Source organism: Desmodus rotundus, chromosome 2 (genome assembly GCF_022682495.2).
Source record: "Desmodus rotundus isolate HL8 chromosome 2, HLdesRot8A.1, whole genome shotgun sequence".
In the NCBI taxonomy this organism is placed as follows: Eukaryota; Metazoa; Chordata; class Mammalia; order Chiroptera; family Phyllostomidae; genus Desmodus; species Desmodus rotundus.
This window is the reverse complement of record NC_071388.1, coordinates 42013861-42034499: the sequence shown is the minus strand read 5'-3', so window position 1 is coordinate 42034499 and position 20639 is coordinate 42013861. Positions and strand designations below refer to the sequence as shown.

At 35.3% G+C, this 20639-nt stretch overlaps 1 protein-coding gene across 1 annotated transcript in view; it reads right to left on the bottom strand.

Annotated features, from left to right (window-relative positions):
* Window positions 1–3338: 3338 nt before the first annotated feature.
* The window catches only part of ATP11B (ATPase phospholipid transporting 11B (putative)), a 103722-nt gene continuing 86421 nt past the window's right edge, over window positions 3339–20639 (bottom strand). Inside the window, exons 29-30 of the mRNA XM_024563976.4 lie at window positions 8429–8562; window positions 3339–4367 (exon numbers count right to left, since the gene is read on the bottom strand). Of these exons, the coding sequence (XP_024419744.2) occupies window positions 4286–4367; window positions 8429–8562 (216 nt within the window). The 3' untranslated portion in view covers window positions 3339–4285. The remainder of the gene's footprint in view (window positions 4368–8428; window positions 8563–20639) is intronic.

Below are 20639 nucleotides of genomic sequence, written 5' to 3'. Positions count from 1 at the left end.
GCTTCCCACAAAGCTGTTCAGAGACATGTGGACTTACCTGCATTTACAATAGCTTTGTCCTTTGAGTCATTCCGAAAAGAGAGGAGGAAACACTTGAAAACAAAACTTAAATTGCTTATGAATTCACTAAGTTTTACAGTGAAATGCTGCTCATAAAATTTTAGTTTTTGTCCTACATCTCTCATTAACTGCATGACCCATCATATTGTACAATAAAAGCTAAAGACTGAAGTTACCCTAAAGTCTAAATCCTCAACTCCTTTTTAAATAAAAACAGATGCTTAGTTAGATAAGTGACTTGTCTAGGATCCTATTCATTTCAGAAATGAAAATACATTATGTCACACACTGGAAGCCTTTGGAAACACTGACACTTGGGTGAAGACAGCAGCTTACCTTTTTAACAAAAGTTGGTTAAGCATTACATGTTTGTGGGGTTTTCACTGGCAACTGAGGAAGTATTACGAATAATAATAGTTACTAGAAGGTGAAAATAGTTTATATATAAATATACATTACATCAGTTATACTTTAAGACAACACACATTTTCTGTGGGCCAAGGCGTTTCCAAATTCACACGGGCTGGCTATTCAAGAATGACTGAGTCCTAGCTGAAGTGTGTTGGTCTTTACAGGTGGTGCGTGTCCATCAGGCCCCTTCTCAGGAGCGGAACTGAAGATCTGTAAAACTCAGGTAACCACAGAACGAGATTTCTGAAAGCTGCAGTCAGGCAAAGACAGTGGTGTCCCTGCACTGTAATGGAGGGCAAATGCAGTTCCATCTAACTCAAAACAAATCTGGCAGTGCTGGCTGCAAGGAGCAGAGAGGCTTAACATGCTTAAATGACAGAAAAACACTTTTAATTAGATAGGAAAAATTTTATTCGATAAATATAATTTCATAAACTTTAAAAAATCACTGAGAACTGTACAATAAGTATACTACATTTACTAAAAATGCATAAAATTTTTATAGGATTATATGAGACCGCCACAGTGTCTGAGGTCCAAAAGTTGAAACTAAGTGTTGCTACAGTATTTACAGCTACTGATTCCTCATAAAAATCTAACAATACCATTATTACAAACATATCATTAATTATGATATACTTTTTGTAGGAATATCGTTCAAGTTTTCTCACATAAACAGCACATTAATAATGTTCCATTTTTATGAAAATAGGTAACTCAATTCAGGACAGAAATAAAAACATCTCTAAAAGGGGATTCAAAATTGATACAACATGCTTTACATATCTCTTTGGTGTGTTAGTTTCATCAATACCTGTTTACATCATACCCTAAATTGATCTTTACATAAAAGATACAAACATGAATAATTTTCCCTTTTCCTCCAGACCCCAATAACTTTCAGACTAGCACATTTCAAAAACTTTTGGTCTTAAAAATTTTTTTCTGGCCTTGACTCCTATCAGATAGGGGTCTCAAGCTTGTCACACATACCCAACAGTCCAATTTCACAATCTTATGCAGCAACGACCCTGGTCTGAGGAGAGCTAGTCCCTAACAGGGTGATGTGCCTGCTCATCTTCTAACAAGGACAGGGTCAGAATTCGGGTCAGGGCTGGGAAGCCTTTGAACAGCATGGAAATGAAAATCCAAGGGGGAGGGTATTTAAAAGAAATTCAAACTATAAATTCTCACCCACGCCAAACCTGGGTATCTACAGTTCTCCTGGCCCACATTCTACTACCCCCTAGGGTGAGCCTAATGCCGAGGCAGGGTGCTGAGTCACATAACGCAGCTGATGGGCAATTCTGGAAACTGACCTGGTGCTTGCTGCTATCTTCAGGGCTATAGCCTTAGACGAGGCAATGGCAAGCAAATGAGGAAAATAGATTCGAGACCTTTAATTAACTAGCAATAACACAGGTAGCATCTTACTCTGGTTTTGGCAGACGAGAGTAAGTTAATTATCACCATATTTCAAAGAATTTTAAATATGCAAGGGGCAAATTTTCTGTTTTACAATATGAATATTAGCACTAGAAAACAACTGGAAGCTTATAGACAATGCTGGTACTTTCTTAAGTAGAAGAAAACCCTTTTCTTACAATTACAAGATAAACGGAGCAGGTTTTGAACAGAGCAGGATGAGCATTATCTGTGGAAGCATTTACCTTTTTAAAATAAGCTCTTAAACAATTTCAAATAGGAATGTAGCAATTACATCAGCCACACCTTAAGCACCATACACGTTAGCTGACCTCCCCGCTTTGCTGCAGGTGGTCGAAGAGTGCGGGACGGCTGTGCAGTCCTTCCCTAGTGTCAGCTGCCGGCAAGCACACACACACGGCAGGGTAGATGTGATGCAGGCTTACCGAATGTCATTCTGTCATGTGAACACTTTATAAGACATTCTAAGCAAAGCAAATTCCGTAATATCCTCCACTAAACTACTGTACTGAATATTTTTTGCAATATTTCCTCTTCTGGAACATGAATTGGTGAGTGTACCCCACATTGTACATTTTATTATCCCTTTAACATATTTCCAGAATAACAGGATCTTTCTGAAGCAATTTTGGAATATCTAAGTTAAAGAGTGGCTATTAATGAAAATTGATATTTAGGCTGAAATTCATAACCCAATATCCTTGCATTATTAAAAAAGACAAAGGTTATATTAGCAATAAAATAGTTTACCAGTGAAAAAAGGTGAAGTCTTATATTCATGAAATGAGAAAGGGGTGGAGGGTTGCACAAAAATCTACAAAAAGGAATTATATTCTCAACTGTATGGAAAATTCTGGCAAACCTTATTTAACTACTTCCATAAATTCCAGTTTAAAATGTGTATGTACACCATCATTATATATGCTTAGGGTTGGGTAGTAGTTCTTAAACCAATAATCATTTCCAAATTTTAAAACAGTATTACTTTTAATCAAAACAAATGCCAAACAATGGATCTACATGATAAATTCAGGATGGAAATTAAGTATTACATATTGAAGTGCGGTGAGTTAATACTGAATATGTTCTAATTAATCATTCTTAGCATTTCAGTTTAGCGCTGCCATTACCCCATACAATTTAGCACTTTAGACTTTGTTTCATTTACATCCTCTACCCACATCTGAAAATATACCTTATAATGAAACACGGGCAGATTTCACTTTACTGTGGCAGTCTGCTGTAACTGAGATAACACACTCTAACCTAAGACTCACAGGACTCTTGTCTGAGATCCTTTATTCTAGAATCTAGCTAACTGAAAGGCAAAAGCAACTCTAAGTCACAGAAAGAGGCTCTTCTCTTTCTTTATTACCCTAACACTTTGATTTGTATAATTAAAAGTATTTGCAATATTTAAATACTGTCCAAACTTGTTTTTTTATTGATATAGTTGAACTTTACAACAGTGTCATAAAAATACTATAAACAGAGCCTTCAGATAGAGAAGAAGCAAATTTAAATATATTAACCAGATTAAGGCATGCAAAAGATCCAAAGATAAACACATTAAATAATAATATGCTAATGGTACCTAATTTACCCACTTTATATTCTGTCATAAAAATATTAGTAAACATCAATTTGAAATTTGGTGGACTGGATTTCTGATGTATGAATGAGAAAAGATATACCCTTTGATGTATACAGTTGAATTTACTGGTTGTGTTCCAGTGCATTAAGTTTGGTATTGGTATATATTTACTACCCACAGTGCAGTAAAGAATAGAAGTACATTCTCCTAATTTTCTCTATGAACTTAGAAAGCACTACTGAATTAACAACATGGGTCACTTAGGAACCAAAGTTCCTTACTATTCACATTTACTTTTCCCATGAAAAGCTTCAAATATAACTCTAATAAAAAAATAGAGTTTTCAAGGCAAACTTTTCAGCATAATTTATAGAAGCAGATTTAAATAGAAGACTCAATAACTAAGCTAATACTCAAAAATACAATTAACTAGAAATTATTTCTCTTTTCTACCTTGATATTAAAATATGGTGGCCTCAGCAAGAGGCTGAAATGCCATTAGGGGTCCCATAAGCACAAGGGAATCCCAGAGAAAGCTGGAAAATGTCTCTTTATTCACAAATTTTAAACATGGTCAGATTTAAATTAAAGGGGTTGAGAGTGGTTCATGCTAATGCTTTTTGTTTGTTTGCCGTTATAACTCGGAGCGGGCACGAACTACTCCAGAGATTTCAGGAAGTAGTGCTGCAGAGCTAGTGTGGCCATTACCAGGATGAACACACTGCATTTTAGGCAAGGAGTTGGAATGGCTCCCACAAAGCACTGACTGCTCTTTTAACAAGTAGATGAGTCCATTGTGGAGAGAGTCAAGATGCTCCTGTCGTTGGTATAGAAAGGATCCGATGCACTCCATGATCTAAAGTAACAATAAGAGAAAAGTTTGGCTCACCAGGACCTATGTTTTAATTGAGAAAAAAAAATGTACTCTAAAACTTAGGACCAAAATGCAATTTGAGTATTAAAATTATCAGATTCATTTTTAAATGCTGAAAAGAAGTTCTTCATACTAGCACTGACTGACCAAACATTCCATTTATATTACAAAAACTTGGGAAAAATAATGCTCTAGTCATTATATAAAAATAGCCAAAATTTAGATGTTCACTAGCATTAAAACATTTTCTATAGAGAGTCAAGAATAAGATGCTCTTAGAATCTTAATTCAATATAAAAATAAGTAGGTTATTAAGAGTTATGCATATTCAGTTTTACTGAAAAGGAGCTAGGCCTATTACAGAAGCAAACAAACAAAAATCACACTTACCAAAAGCTTTGGAATGAAATAGCAATATATTCATAATTTATTTCTTTTCAGCTATAAATTCTATCCTAAAGACTTTAGCATAATTAGCTTGAATGTAGAGAATGGTTTATTCAATAGGCATCAAAGACACCTGTAAGTCACTAGGGTTTTCATTTAATTATGAACAAATGATCCTCTACTGGTCTGGAAATATTAACTACTGTCTGAATGATAAAGCCCATAAGCAACTCATTACATACCACTTTATTTGAAGCTGTATTAATTTAAGCTTAAGTAACTCAAGATCATAAATAGCCTGCCATGATTAAAACAGCCTAAACTTCTCTACGGACAATATTAGGATTACCAAGTCACAGGTGGCTTTTCTTAGAAGACTAAAAGAACTTAACAATAAATATATTTTATGTAAATTTCTAGGGTTCCCACTTTCCTTAAACAAAGATGTTAGACACTAGCACTTAAAATGGTCCAGGTTCACTTATATCAAACATCTGCTGTTTTCTAAGAGACCGTATGTAGTTCATTTTTAAATTGATTAAGTGAACAGTCATAATGAGGTTTGGACCTAGACATTTTATGAAGTCGGCAGAGGAAAACTAACAAGCAGCAACCATACCAGTGGTTAACAAGAATTTACTAGTTTCCAGAAAACCTTAAACAATATCCACCTTAGTTTAAGGAAGGGCTTCGCTACCATCTCTCTAGCACTTAGGACTACACCTGGTACATAACAGGCACTCAGTATTTGTAAAATACATGAATAAAATGGAACTATGAACATTCCTTAGAGTAAGTATCTGTGCAAAAAAAAGTCTATTCAGACATGTATGATAAAACGCAAGTACGAACACCCCAATTATCTAGAGTCAAGTTTCCACTCCCAAACTGCCCACATGTTATACAGATTTTTCTCTTTCCAACCACTGCTTACATAGAAAAACCTCATGAGGCAAGGCTCCCTTCATTTTTTATCTTTTCAAAGTACGCATGTGCACTCACATGTTAAATATCCTATTTGACACAACATTAAATACCTGAATTACATATCAACTATTAACTCCTTTCCATTTAGAAAATGGTTTTGATTCAGATAAAGTAGCTGTTGATAAACACAGGAAATCACTTATTGCTAAAGCACAGCCCTTTAGGGTACAACATGGCATGTCCCTGATTCAGCACCACGATGCTACCTTTGAAACCAAGCTTGCAATATTGGCATATTCCTTTGATTATATCAATTAATAAACTGTAAGTAGAATTTTTATGCCTGGATAGTAAAAGTTTAATGATCAGAGAAATCTAGCATATGAGAGCACTAGTGACGCCCTCTTACGTTTAACATGTTAATGGAACAGGCCAAGGGCTTCCACGTCTGGCAGCAGAGGGACCAGCCTTGCCCCACCTTGTTGAAAGAGACATGGAGAATACAGGCTGCGCCCAAGCCCCACAGGAATGCCAGACGTGTTTCACAAATATAATTACATAGAAAAAACACAAACAAAATTCTCCATATCGAAATACCTTTCAGAGTTCAAATATGATGTAATGGATCTATGGCAATTTTCACATCGCCCTTTGAAAAGCACCAAGTGGTTTTGCATATTGTATGATTTTATTCACTAGAAAAAAATGAACAGATCTCAAAATACTTTTTAGATTATTCATTTGAAGAAAAAAAGATAATGAAAGTAGTAACTGATAATTATAACCTTAGATGTTGGGCCTAAATTGGAAAGATATTTATAATCTGTCAAATAAGATATTAATTAGTTAAAAATTTTATTAGGAAAATAAAAAATAAAGTCCTACAAAAAATATGGTGTAATTCTAAGTGAAAATAAGTACAGATGATAACATGGACCTGTAAGAAGACAGGCTGAAATGAATCCCATGATATCTGGGGCAGGTTCACAAGGGATAATGGGAGTAAAAACATGGTTATGTTCAACTAATGGAGACATACCACCTGACTTACTGGTACCAAGAAAACAGGAGTATGTAAAGCAGAAAAATACTTTCTGGTCATTTAAAATAAATTCTAGTTGTGTGTAATAGAGAAGATGTATACTGTCACTAAAGAGAACTTCCTGTTGAAGTAGAAATTTTAAAAATTCTGTGAATTACTACAGTATTTTCTTAATTCTAACTCCACCTTAGTTCTGTGCAATGAAGCTACCACGGTTAAATTAGGTCCTTCTGGAACTTCTTTTGAAAAACTTGTTGGGTGGTACACGACAGAGCTGCTTTCTCATAATACATCTTATAATGTAATTGTGTAAGGCATAACATATAAGTCCCAATAAATTTAACTGCTCACAGTAATTCTTTTATGTGGAATAAAATTACTACAAAATGGTATCACAGCATTACAAAGACATTTTTGATTACATGTTATGATCAATAAATGGGACTAAAACCACAAACATTATATTAACATAAAAATGCTATTTACAAAGGCAACTATACCATAAAGACATGGCCATTACTCAACGCAAAGTGAGAACTAACAAGTTTGCCAGTAAAAGTTATCTGAGTTTTATCATACGTGAGTGGTATCACACTCATCATTTTTAAAACACAAAGCTAACCAAATACTAAAAATTCCTTTATCAACAGATTTAACTGTTTACCAACAGAAGTAAAGAGTACTTCTTCCACCCTTTATTTCCTGCTCTCCGTGTACTTTCCAACCTTTTCCCAGCCACGGCACACACAGAAAGCGATACTGCTCACACGGTGCCCTGTGGACAATGGAAATCACTATCTGCCCCACATCTGTGACCCTGCACGCACACCACTACCCTGCTGCTCTGATTTTCAAGAACATATCATTTACCTAAAGAACAAAGGGTGAAGTTATTTCTACTCCTTAATATCTCCTAAATAATAATAATATCCCCTAAATAATGTCTCTTGGGGGAAATGTATGAAGAAATTAAAGCAGAATATACCCCAAAATTGTTTGTTAAGGACCACAAAAGCAAGCTCTGGTAAATCTTTTAAGAAATAGATTTGAGAGGAGATAAAAATGCAAAGATTCTAATAAATCATAATTTAAAGAGCCTGTTCCAGCTTACCAATTTTTAATTAGACCATAAATACCAAGTAAAAACTTAAGAAGCACAACTCATTTTAAAACCTCATTACAGAGACAAAAAGGGTAGGAGAGCAGCCTTTTGTGTTTAGAAATACTTCAAAGTCTCAAATGACTGACTAGAAAATACAGACGAAGAGGAAGAAAAGCAAAGTCCTTTGATTTTACTATTATGTGTAGATTTTGTAAATACAAAAAACAAACAAAAATATATAGAAAATAAAACAGCAGTAGTATAGGTATAATAAAAGTTATATAAAAACCAAGTAAGAGTACCATATCACCACATTTTAGAAAGATTTTGAAGAAAAATTTTTTGTTCATTAGATGACAAGTCTCTTCAAAGATGCTTTCTCTTCCTTTGTTAGTGAAAGAAACCCTTACCCAAAGCCACAAAGTGAAATCTATCATCAAAGAGTGCTAACAAATAGCATACATCCTGCTTCAGTTGGTAAAACCAGCTGCTGACTTATTAGGTATCTAGAGATGCATGTTCATCTGTTCCAGTTTACAGGACACTCATCATCTGCAGCAAAGGCTACTTAGAGAAATTTCACACCTGCTGACATGGGTCGGACTACATCTTCCTATCACTCGTTCCAGCATTCTTCCAACAGATGCACACGCTGTTTCTCCTTCTGAGAAACAGCACATGGAGTCCAAGCACTTGATACTTGAATTTGTTTCAGTAAGCTGGAGAAATTGAAGCAGAAAAAAATCAGTTATTTATAGATTTGGACTTCCAAAAAAGCATTACAAAATTACAACAAGCACTTTAAAACTAAAAGTAATATATAAACCTGTTTGCTATAATATGGATATGCATGGTATGGAAGGCTTAATTAAAGAGTAACCTTACAAGAAATATTTAAACAGCACTGTGTCCTAAGTATGATGTTAAGTAAAATAATTACACAATAACATGTAGCTGGATATTATTTAAATCTGCCAAGATTTTGGATTATTATGTTAATAATTTATTATGGTCAAAATGATTTACATCAACTACTCAGAAACCTAATGAATTCTAATTCCTGAGTTTTTGTGTAGGTGAAATGTTCCTCAATTTCAATTAAAAATGTCTACCTATCAAGAGTAGTTGGGTTGGCCAAAATGTATGCTTGTTTTTTTTCTGTAAGATGGCTCTAGTAGTGCTTTGCTGTCTTTAACATCATTCAAAACAATTTTGTTAGATTGTGTTGTGGCAGTTCTCATATCAGCGTGCATTTAAAAATAAAAATTATCAAAATTAGTGAATATTTGTGTAGCCATTTTAATACTGAAATTGGAAGAAAATATGTAACATTTATAGTATATTATGCTTTATTATTTCAAGAAAGGTAAAAACACAAAAAAGATTTGTATAGTGTATGGAGAAGATGCTGTGACTGATCAAATGTGTTCAAAGTGGTTTGCAAAGTTTCATGCTACAGATTTCTCTCTGGACAATGCTGCACAGTTGGGTAGAGCAGCTGAAGTGGGTAGCGATCAAATCAAGACATTAATTGAGAACAATGATTATACCATGTGGGAGACAGTCAATATACTCAAAACATCCAAATCAATAAAGGTATTGGTGAAAATGTATCTTTTGTTTTGTGGAAAAAACCATACGGACTTTTTGGCCAACCCAATATTTTGAAGACTGGGAGTAACAACTTCAATCCTCAACAACTATAATAATAACAACAATAATAGTAGCAAATACTTTATATAGTGTTACTACATACCAGGTTCTAAGCACTCTACATATATTCCCTTCATAATTATCCATGAAAAAAAAGCACATAATTTACCTTAAATTGCTGAGCAACTATTAAGTGCCAACCATGCCCACAATCAGTGCATCTTACTTTAAAAAAATTAACTGATGGTACAAGCATTAAAATCAATTAAATAAGTGATTAAATAGTAATATTAAGATTTAAAAATGCATTAATTTCTCAAAGTATGCAAGATTTATATTGATCCAGGCATAAATAACTCAGCAAGATAACTTTAAGCCATACTACTACTAATTTTAATCCTGTTCAATGAAGGAAAAAATGGTATGACACATACCTCAATGAATCCCAACCCTGGCTTTGGTAATCAAGAGTACTCCTAAATTTTTCAAGGTTTGTCATGTAAGCAAACTAATTTTCATTCACTTCACATACATAACATAGCATAATAAACCTTTCAAAAGTATAAAGGAAGAACAACAAAAAACCAGACTCTTTAGGTGGCTGCAATCACCAAGGTTGGGAATCACCAAGTGTGTAGAGCAGGTGTGGCAACACGGGACATTCGTGGAGACACGCATGATGGACAGAAGAGATGGACGTGATGGCATGTAAACAACCTGCCATTCTGAACCCAGTTAACTGGGGAGGCCCTGCCAAACCCCTGCTCAGAGTAATTCTACTTAACACGGAGCAGTGCAAGTCAACGGAGTTTCTGTTTGGCATCCGCCCAACTGCACCAATGTCCTAGGATCTGGGAAGCACTGAGAACTAGCCAAATTTTACTTCTTTCTTTCCAATACCCTTGGTTTAGGAATGTTTTTGGTATGGTTTCTTAAACTGTATTTTGTGAGATGTTTACAGGCATGTTTCATGAAAAAAGTTCTTGTGGCCAATTAAGTCTAGAAAACACTAGTTCAACAAAAGTCTAAAAAGACTTTTTCAGTACAGGACTGTCAGTAAGTCAGTACGCATGGTCAGTCTCCAATGGGAGAGAGCTAGACATAGTGCAATTTTCAAACAGTACCAGACCCCCAAGTCCCAAGTGAACATTAATCAACATCAGGAAATATTCAGAGGAATAGTTTAGGAAGTACTGGTTTAGGTTAACAGGATTTCATCAGTCTCCCAGTTTCCTCCTTGAGTCCCCGGGCTCCACTTTCCTCCATCTCAAAATTTTATCACCCTCTGTAGGACGCAGGACTTATATATCCCCACATAATGTACACCACCTTGGAGAGTCCTTTAAGGCCCTGTATAAGCTGACCTGAGACTGCCTTCCCTGCTCTACCCCCAATGCTCCCCTACAGTCGCCACAGTCAACCAGGCACTGTTGCCCATGGGCACGTGGCAGGGTCTGTGCCAGTGACACTCAGTTCAGTTTAAAAACCATCATCACCTCTCCAACTACCAGTGATCTCTTTCTGGATTCTACTTCACAGCTTGTTTGCATCACTTAAATGACACAAATACTTAAAAATTCAACCTATATTTATTAAGCAAGGCACTGTGCTTAATAAAGGATGGGAGATAAACCTGGAACAAATAATAATGGCAGTTATACTAATGAAATGCTTCCTTGTATGTGCCAGTGCCTTTGTAAGATGCTTCTCAAGGATTATCTCATTTAAAAATTGAACAACCTTTTGGGATAGGCACCATACTCTCATGCATTCTCATGAGCAAACAGAGAGGTAAAGAACCTGTTTAAGGTTACCCCAGCTGGGGCTTGAGTCTTGGCTTGTTTGATTACAGAGCCCAAACATCTTATCCATGCCATTATCCTGCCTTCTTATAATTATGGCATGAGGCAGACTAAAAACATCAAAGAAGAGGAGAGAAAGATCAAGCCCAGCTGTTGCTGGTAATGGTGGGAGGGCATAAAAGATTTGATGAAAAGGTGACATTTGAAATACATTTTGAAGACTGGACAGGATTTCAATAGCTGAAGATGGCGAAGAAAGAGAACTCAGGCTAAGTGAAAAGACTGACAAATAACTGTGTGTGGGCACTAAAGTATGATGTACATTCAGTACGCTTAGCCTAAGGTGAGAGAGAGAGGCTGTTACTCCTCCCCCCTTGCAAAAAGATGAGTGCGACAAGCACAATCCACGGATCAGCGTTCATCCAAAAGCACTGTTACTGACTCATGAGGACGTACGTGTTTCCAGTCTCAGAATGTAAGATTAGAAAACTTTAAGGCAATTTGACAGCATACTTTTGTAACTATTGAATTTAAAAATAATTTTGAAATTGGGGCTTATTTTATAAATCTTTTAAATTTAATTTCCTAGCCATTAATTTTTATTGTATTTTATATAAGTATTGGTCTGTGATGGACTAGAAATTAAAAACAACAAAACAAGAAAACAACTAACTGGTCCCACATCACATTTATCTGGGGGACACTGAACTAGTCCAGAAACTAGAGACATCAAGGAGCTTGTCTGGCTCTTATTACTTTAACAACATGTGCTTTGCCTGTATAGCTAGTGCTTAGCCAACTGACAGGAATTCCCTGAAGGTGCCATCCACAAGGTCAGTAGCTTTTGTGTATCTACCAATGTGCAGAACACTCCTTAGGTAATGACCTTGCTTTGCATTCATCATCTTTCATTTTAAAACCTAACGACAGGTATTAATACATGGGCAACCCAATAGAATAAACATCTGAAATATCAAAAATAATAAAATGACTTCTTTAGTTCACCTTTTGAACTAAAAGTAAAATGCTTCTTTTTTCCCTAAAGAGAAAAAAAAACCAAACAACAAACCCTGCTGCTTTGAAAACGCTGAATTGTGTTTTTGCATAGCTGTCTACAGAAGACACTGCGCTGTTCTCCAGCACCACTTTCCCATACACTTCTTTGATCTCGTATTTGGGAACTGGGAGCCCAGGCAGAGTACACATAGCCACAGCTGCCAGTATAACTGGGGATGGGAATGGCGTGGAACCTTCAGATCTCATTTCATTCAAAGCAAGGCAAAGTAAGGAGAAGAAATTAGGGTTTATTTCTTTAAAAAAAAATTTTCAAGTTGTAAACACTAAAAAAGAAAAATGTAAACTATGGTAATAGAAGTGAGATTCTATCTGATAGCACAAAGACATAACTTTTAATTTATAAAAAAATGCTGATTAATTTGTATGACTCATGGTCTACCACACTTGCTTCCTGGGAACCACAACGTCACTTAGAGCCAGAAGGGCTGCCAAGCAAAACAACCGTGGAGATTCAACATGACTACGTATGACTAAAAAAATGTTCATCTTTACAGATGATGCCTTTTGAAATCAATTCTGGCACACTGCTCTTATTTCCATTATTTTTATATCAACAATGATAAACATTTACAAGTTTCTCCTATTAGAGGCTTCTGAAACAAAATATCTTCCTTAAATCTTCCAAATGTTAAAAAATGGTCACACATTTCTAAATCTTTTAATCACTCCTACCAAATCTTACCTATCAAATCAAATGTTTATAGGTTTACATAATAATTACTGAACTATTCACCATGTTTGTTTTTTTGCCCTTAAAACTGTTTTATATACTTGATATTCAAAGTGAGCACCTGATATAGCCTTAAGGAGATATTTAGAAAGAAGCCTTAAACTATAATTATGAAAAAAGAAAGTTTAAAAAATATTTTTATTTTAAAGGTGAAATCAAAAGTCATAAAAATACTACCAATTTCCCAAGTTGGTTAAGAATAAAAAAACCCCTACAACAAGTACTAGCTTCGTCTCACTATTCAGAATTGCAACAGGCAGCCATTAATCGACGGCAGTGAGGTAACTGCCCTGACCGACTTGCTCAAGACCTGCTTCTCCAAAGCTTGCCTCAAGCTCACGCTCACTCCTCTAAATTTACTTTGCTCTTTATTTCTCTCCAAGTAAAATAACTTTGAAAGGTAGTTAAAATGTAGATAAAATACCTTCACCCTGTCTCTGTTGCTTAAATCTAACTATGAAAATAAATATGCAATAATTGTACGTTTTAGGTAAACTTATTTTAGTAATTCAGCTTATTCCTAGTTTCAAAACGACAGACTCCTTTATTTTAATAATGTAGTTGCATAAATAGCAATATATGACAAGGAATTTATTTTTTTGAGAGAGAGAGGGAAGGGAGGGAGAAAGAGAGGGAGAGAAACGTCGATCAGTTGCCTCTTGTACACACACCCTGATCGGGGACCAGCCTGCAACCCGGGGATGTGCCCTGACTGGGGATTGAACCAGACCATCCTCACTTCGAGGGACGATGCCAAACTAACTGGGCCACACCTGTCAGGGCTATCTGACAAGGGATTTTAATGATAAAACCCCCTATATTAATGGAGAGGGCAAAGCAGGATAGCACTAATTAACGCACTAAGTCATCGTGCAGCTGATATTAAGAATTTAGTTTTTTAAGTATCAATCACTTACAGCATGTCATAGGGTATTTGGAAGAAATAATGTCAATATTAATTTTCTTTTCATTTCAACCTCCAGATGAAAAAGCTGCTCAGTATGTCAGCACATATTTGAAAATAACACTAGTTTTATAAAGTGTCAGTCATATTTATCAGGTATGCATCTAGTTCCTGCCATGGGTGGCATTTTTATTAATATTAGTCTTTTAAATGTTTGATTCTATTTGCTTGAAGAATTTTACTCATTCAGTGTTGCTTTGAGTGGTAAACAACTGAATACAGGCCATTAAGGTTTTCTGTCGCTGCTTTGTTAAATGAGGCAGTATCTGTATCTTTATCACAGAAGAGGAAGGTGACTTGTAGTCGACTAAAACTGTTTAAAATGTATTCTATTTTTGGTAGTGGCAGGTTTCAGGTCTGAGGCTTAAGCTCCTTGGTCCACAATGAGAAAAAGCAGTAGCCCTAGCATCCTTAGCATTCTATTGCTATCCCTATGGTTGTTAGGTACAGCTTGAAAGAGGGCATTCAGAGCAGGAATCCAGAGACAAAAAAGACAACACAACAATAGAGGCCTAAGAGGTGAGAGAAGAAAGAGATGACTAGAAGACCCTAGCCCATGGCAACATTTAGGGCTTGGCATGGCCTTCTGCCTGATTTGCCAAGGCTGACCAAAGTTTAAGGAAATTCCAAGAACAAATGGAATCTCAAGACAGAATACTCAAAATATATGCCGAAGGCAAAATACAGGAGGAGAAAAATGCTCAAGGTGTATTTTATCCAACCAATTAAAATTCAGTGATAAGCAGGAAAAAACCTTGCAAATCAGGCAGTAATACCCCCAAAACATTTTTACTAAGATCATATTCATGGTTTGAGAATTCTTCTGACTTCTTGTTTATAGAAAGGGAAACCAGGTGTCAGAGGATGAGAAAATTCACCTTGTAAAAGTAACCGTAACAAGGCCCCTATTATTTAATAGAAGCATTCTAAGGACCCAATTCTCAACTGTATTGACTATTTTAATGGGCACATTAAAGCATAGGAATACTAAATCCATGTCTTATAAAATATCCACTTGAACTTGTATTCCAAAACAAAATAAAAATTTGGAATTCTTTGAAATTTCTTTTCACCTAGTAACAATAACAGAGTTGATTAATTATCTTCAACATTTTCCATTTAAAGCAATTCACTAAAGAAATGTAATTTTTAAAAAATCTTCCAGAATAATTCAGATTTTTCATAAAATTGTACCTGTTCCATGGTCTGATTTATAGGAGTTAAAGTTTACAATCTATAAGTAGCTGTGGTTTAAAGTTTCACCATTTGCTAGGGTTTATCCCAGATGAGACAATAACACCTTCTTGAGGAGTAATCACAGTTAAGGCCTCATTTAATAATAAGTCATTGACAAGCTGGCCATGCGACTTTAAGTGATAAAACATACAATGAAACCAATTTTACCATAGGGTAATTGATATAAACAACAGTTAAGTTCCTACAGCATCTCAATGTTACAATGAAATGACACTGAGAGAAACGATGTTGTTCGAGGACATGCTGTACAATACACAAAATGGTAAGTAGGCTAAGTAAAAATGTGTTAGTGGTTAAGAATTTTTCTCCTCCACAATTACTACTAATCAAAATATTTTGCATCTTCCAATTAGATCTAGAAGTGGTTGTCAGGGTTTATTTCTCAAGAAGAGAATGAATCAAGTCCTCATAAAGTCACATTTATTGCAAAGGTGTAACTATGGAAGTTTATGAAAAAAACTGAGAGTATGGTATCAGTCAGAGGAAAGAACTCAGTAACAAGCCTAAGTTCATTATTTGATCATTCAACGTAAGAGGCAGACTTAGATACGTAACTCAGTGTCTAACTATATGAAGAGGTGTAAAATGATACACAAACTCCAACTTCACGTGGGAAAACTGACTTCAGAAATAACAGAATTACCATGACATTTTCAAAGGGAGAAGTGACAATAACTTCTTGAATATAAAGACAACAGGCTGCGAGAGTACCTTACTAAGATTTTGAGATGAAGTATGACTCAACACTGTAATTCCAAAGGAAGATTAACAAAATATACAGGATGGACATATAAAAAGTAAAGATCACAAAAAAGGAAACAAGTAAAGAAAAACAACATGTGAGGAACAATGAAGGAATCAGTGAAGTAAAAACTAAGACGTCAGGCCAGTTCTCCCACAGCATGCCCCAAACACGAGAACTTAGCGGATTGTTCCCAGGAAGGTCCAGCGCAGTACTACCTAGTGCACGCAAGAACTGTCCTGCTGGCTGCAAGCCTCAGCTAGCAGGTGCCTACTGTCCTCCCCTCTGTGCTTGCTTTCAGCAAATTCATATGCTGAGCTGACTGAACCCTTATCTTCTTCCATCTGGAAGGACAGAAAAGCAACAAGTCTCATATTACTGACAATACTCTCACTGTATATACGGTTAGAATCAAAGCAGTAAGGTGGGGTCCACAATCTGTGAGGCACAAATGAATGTTCGCACACCACTACATTCATTTACTGTCACGAAGGAGAGCTCACAGCAGCTTCTTAAAGGGGCATACAGAAAAGCACACGAAATAAAGCCATGATTTTCCAGTGCACAATGTCATGTTAAAAACAGGTTTCCCTCAATAAAATTAAATTTCTTCTATTAAACAAATTCCTTGCCACCACCATTTAGGGTTCTCATTGCAGAGATTTATCCCATTTTGCACTTCTCATGCTCCCTTCTCAGAAGACTTCTCTACTCTAACTGGACTTCTACAGAGTAGACAGGTCACATGGCCTTTCAAAACATGTAGGTGAAGGGGGCTTGACTTAACAAAATTAACTAAATCCTTAATTTGAAATATATATTTTAGTGTTTTACAGATCTTGCAGGGGTGTCCAACCTTTTGGCGTCTCTGGCCACACTGGAAGAAGGGTTGTCTTGGGCCACACATTAAATACACATACACTAATGAAAACTGATGAGCAAAAAAAAGGCTTTAAGTAAATTCACGAGTTTATGTTGGGCCACATTTATAGCCATTCTGGGCCACATGTGGGCCGGGAGGCTGTGGGTTGGACACCCATGTAAGGAGTATGTGCCCATAGCCAAGCTAATTGTAACCATTCTTGAATTATTTTTTTAAAAAAGTCCTCATTGAATAAAACCCCAAAATTTCCTTATTTCTCTGTATTTTCTCAGTCTTAGGACTAATAATTATTTCTATAAAAAATGCTATGGTGAATTTCTTACATATATAAAAAATAAAGTAGTTGAATTCTTTGGTTTTTGTGAGTACAGTAAGTTTATGTAAAAATAGTTTTTTACAATAGCTTTGCCTATAATACTGGGGAGAGGAAAATATTTTATTCAAAAGAAAATTGCTAATAGATTTGTGTTAATGGTTCTTAAGAGGTACTATCCTGATTAAAGATTTGAAAGCTCTTAAATATACTTGATATCTGCATAATTTTCCCTTCTGGAAACAATTAGGCTACCGTGGATAACACCCAGAAATACTGTTCAGTGCAGTTCAAAACGAAGATGTATTTAAAATTCACAGGATGCTCCAGCAAGCAGATGTATGTAGGCTCTTTTTCTTCATGCCCACCCAGTGGTTGCTCACTGCTCATCTAAGCAACTGTTATTTCTCCCTGGCCTTTGGTTGAGCACAGTATTTCTTCCTTTTGTTTTTCTCTGATGCTGATAATAAGTGAATAAATCACAGTATGTAAAATGATCATCTGATAGGTGAATAACCTGGAGGCTCAGAGAGGTGAACTAATTTGATTAGAACAATGGGGAGCACTGCCAAGGGTGGCAATAGCATTCAGGCCTGCTGTATCCCCAAGAGGGCTCTTCTTCCTTTCTTAGACCACCTGATTGGAGACTGGCTTGCAGCAAAGTCTGCTTGACCAATACATTCTGCTATCACTGTGTCCTTTCACAGACGAATGTCAAGCTTATTACTTTGTTACATCATTATGGAGCCTAAGATCTCTAGTTTATGATCTTACCTCATTCTTTTCTGGCCTTGATTTAAGCCAATATGATTTATAAAAATATGATTTAATAAAAATTACTATTATTTTCAATACAAAAGTTATTTTCACTTGACAAAAGAGTTTGGCAGCGTGTTCTTTAAATAATGGGCTCTCCTACTCCCTATGAGTTAAATAATTAGATGTTCAAAAATGTGATGAATACCCACTCTTTTCAGAAAGGCACATAGAGATAAAATGTGATATATATATTCGGCTCAACCAAGGTGAAGTTTGATTTGATTTTAATTCTTATTTTAAACATAAATCTTAGTTGGCTACCACTTAAACACTCATTTGTATATTCATCTACAATTATTACACCTTTGTAATTCAAAGTAGAATATTTCAAAATCTTGAAGGTAATAATAAAATCAAAAGGTCTGGTAAAACTTTAGAACACCTCAGAATTATGAACTCACAGAGTTATTTAATAAGAAGTTATTTAAGTGGTGCTTTGTCAAAGCCATTTGTTTGGTCAAGTAGAGATTAGAAACCTTTAAGATAAAAAAAATTATATGTATATGTATATATATATTTAAGAATCCACAAAATACTGATAGAATGAGAAATTAAAGAGTAACAAAACTAAAGAAATATTTTAGTTATATTACTTTTTTTCTTCAAACCAGACTAGAGTCAAAATTGATACTATATAGTTTTGGTATCTTAATATCAACAGTTTTAGGATTTATGCTCTCATTTTCTTCCATCAAAAGACATCTCTACACTACTGGGGTTTTTTTGTGGTAAATGAGAGAATGGATCTGTCTGTGGAGATAAAGGGATACATAAGAGATATAAAATTTATGTTCAATTTATAGATGCACTAAACAGTAGCAAGGATATGAAATGCTTCAGCAATCATTACAATGTACAAAGACAAATATGCACATGAATTTACAACACAGATTAAGGCAAGATAAAAAATGGGCAACTCTCATTTTCAAGTAACGGAAACTTAAAACTTTAGATTTTATGATGAATTTCGGTAACTTAAATTACTCAACATGCAGAAGCATTCTTAAATATGAATACGACAAGCAGAAGCATTAGAATTGTGCTACAAAAGGTAGTTAAGGTGGAAAATATATAACAAGATATAGTTCTCTGTCCTGTTTTTATGCTGAATTTTCATCTCAATGAAGAAACGGATTTTTTATTTTTAGGTTTAAACATACATATTAATAAAGGTCAAATTAGAGACAGAGCTGTGCTAACAAAAAATGCTCCACTCTTAATTCATGCCTCTGCCCATCTTTTAAATAGTTTAGTTGACCTTTAGCATGCAGAAGTTAACAAGGTTCTACTCCTACTCTACCTAAGTTTGCTCAGCTGATTCCTTGCCCTCGACAATGGCTGCAGTGCGATGAACTCATCACTTAAAGCAACTGTGTTGGAGTACATCTATAAGTGGACAGAAAAGGGGATGGGACACACAACAAGTCAGTGAGCTGCATTCATCACCTATGAGACAGACACAGGACAAGCTTTGTAAAGACACATCTGTTCCTACGAGAGTAGGAAATCTCATACATGGTACATATACATGACCGACATTTGCAGGGCTGCTGGCTTTCTTCACTCTTAACACCACATTGTTATTCTGGAGAAAAACAAGGTTCAAAATAAATGCTGACAACTCTTCTTTTGATATGATTTTTCTTGCTACTTTTGGTAAACAATGAAGTACCTAACAACTTTCTAATCATTTCTTCATCATTTGAACTCAGAGGTGAAAGTATAAGGCAGCAAAGGAATGATGTCACACATGGGATCTGAATGACCATATACTGTTAAGGAAAAAAAAGAACAGAACAAGATTCCTGAGTGGAAATACAGACTTCCCCTTTGGATCAGACCACAGCAGAACACCTGCCAAGTCATTTAAAGTAAAATGGGGCAAAAAGGGAGATTATACCAGCTTTCACACACAGACAAAATGATTGATTTTATTGCACATTCCATTTTTTACCAGTTTTAACCTATGGTAAAAGAACTACAATATATACAAGTACTTTCAACCTTTTCTTGTCTAAGGGTCCACCTTAAGGTGCAAAACATTTCCTATGGATTCTTTAGAAGGAGGTTATCAAAAAGGCTATCGAGAAGTCTCTATGAAAACACATCATAATTTGCAAATGCAGTGCCTATTATAGAATTTCTAAGGATAAATGTAAATAAATCCAATTATTTACTTTTATGAAAAACAAAGCTTTTAAAGTGATGTCATTAACATATTTTGAAGTATAACTTTATATAGGCCAAGAGGGGGAGAACAATGTGTGTTCTTTATAAAGGTATAGAAAATGTATTAAAATAGTATTATGTTACTGAAAATACTTCTCTTAGGATTAAAAAAGATAGGTACACATTTCTGATATATATTTAAGAATTATATATTGCAGAATAGAAGTTTCCCCATACTGATACACATATATGCATAGACAGAGTAATCAGGTTGTACAAATTTTGTAGCCCTACTTGGAGATCAGTATCACAGAGCAACATCCTCATCATCCTTGTAAGTACATTTTTACTGAGGACTTACTACATACAGGGCCAGGGTTAGGTGTT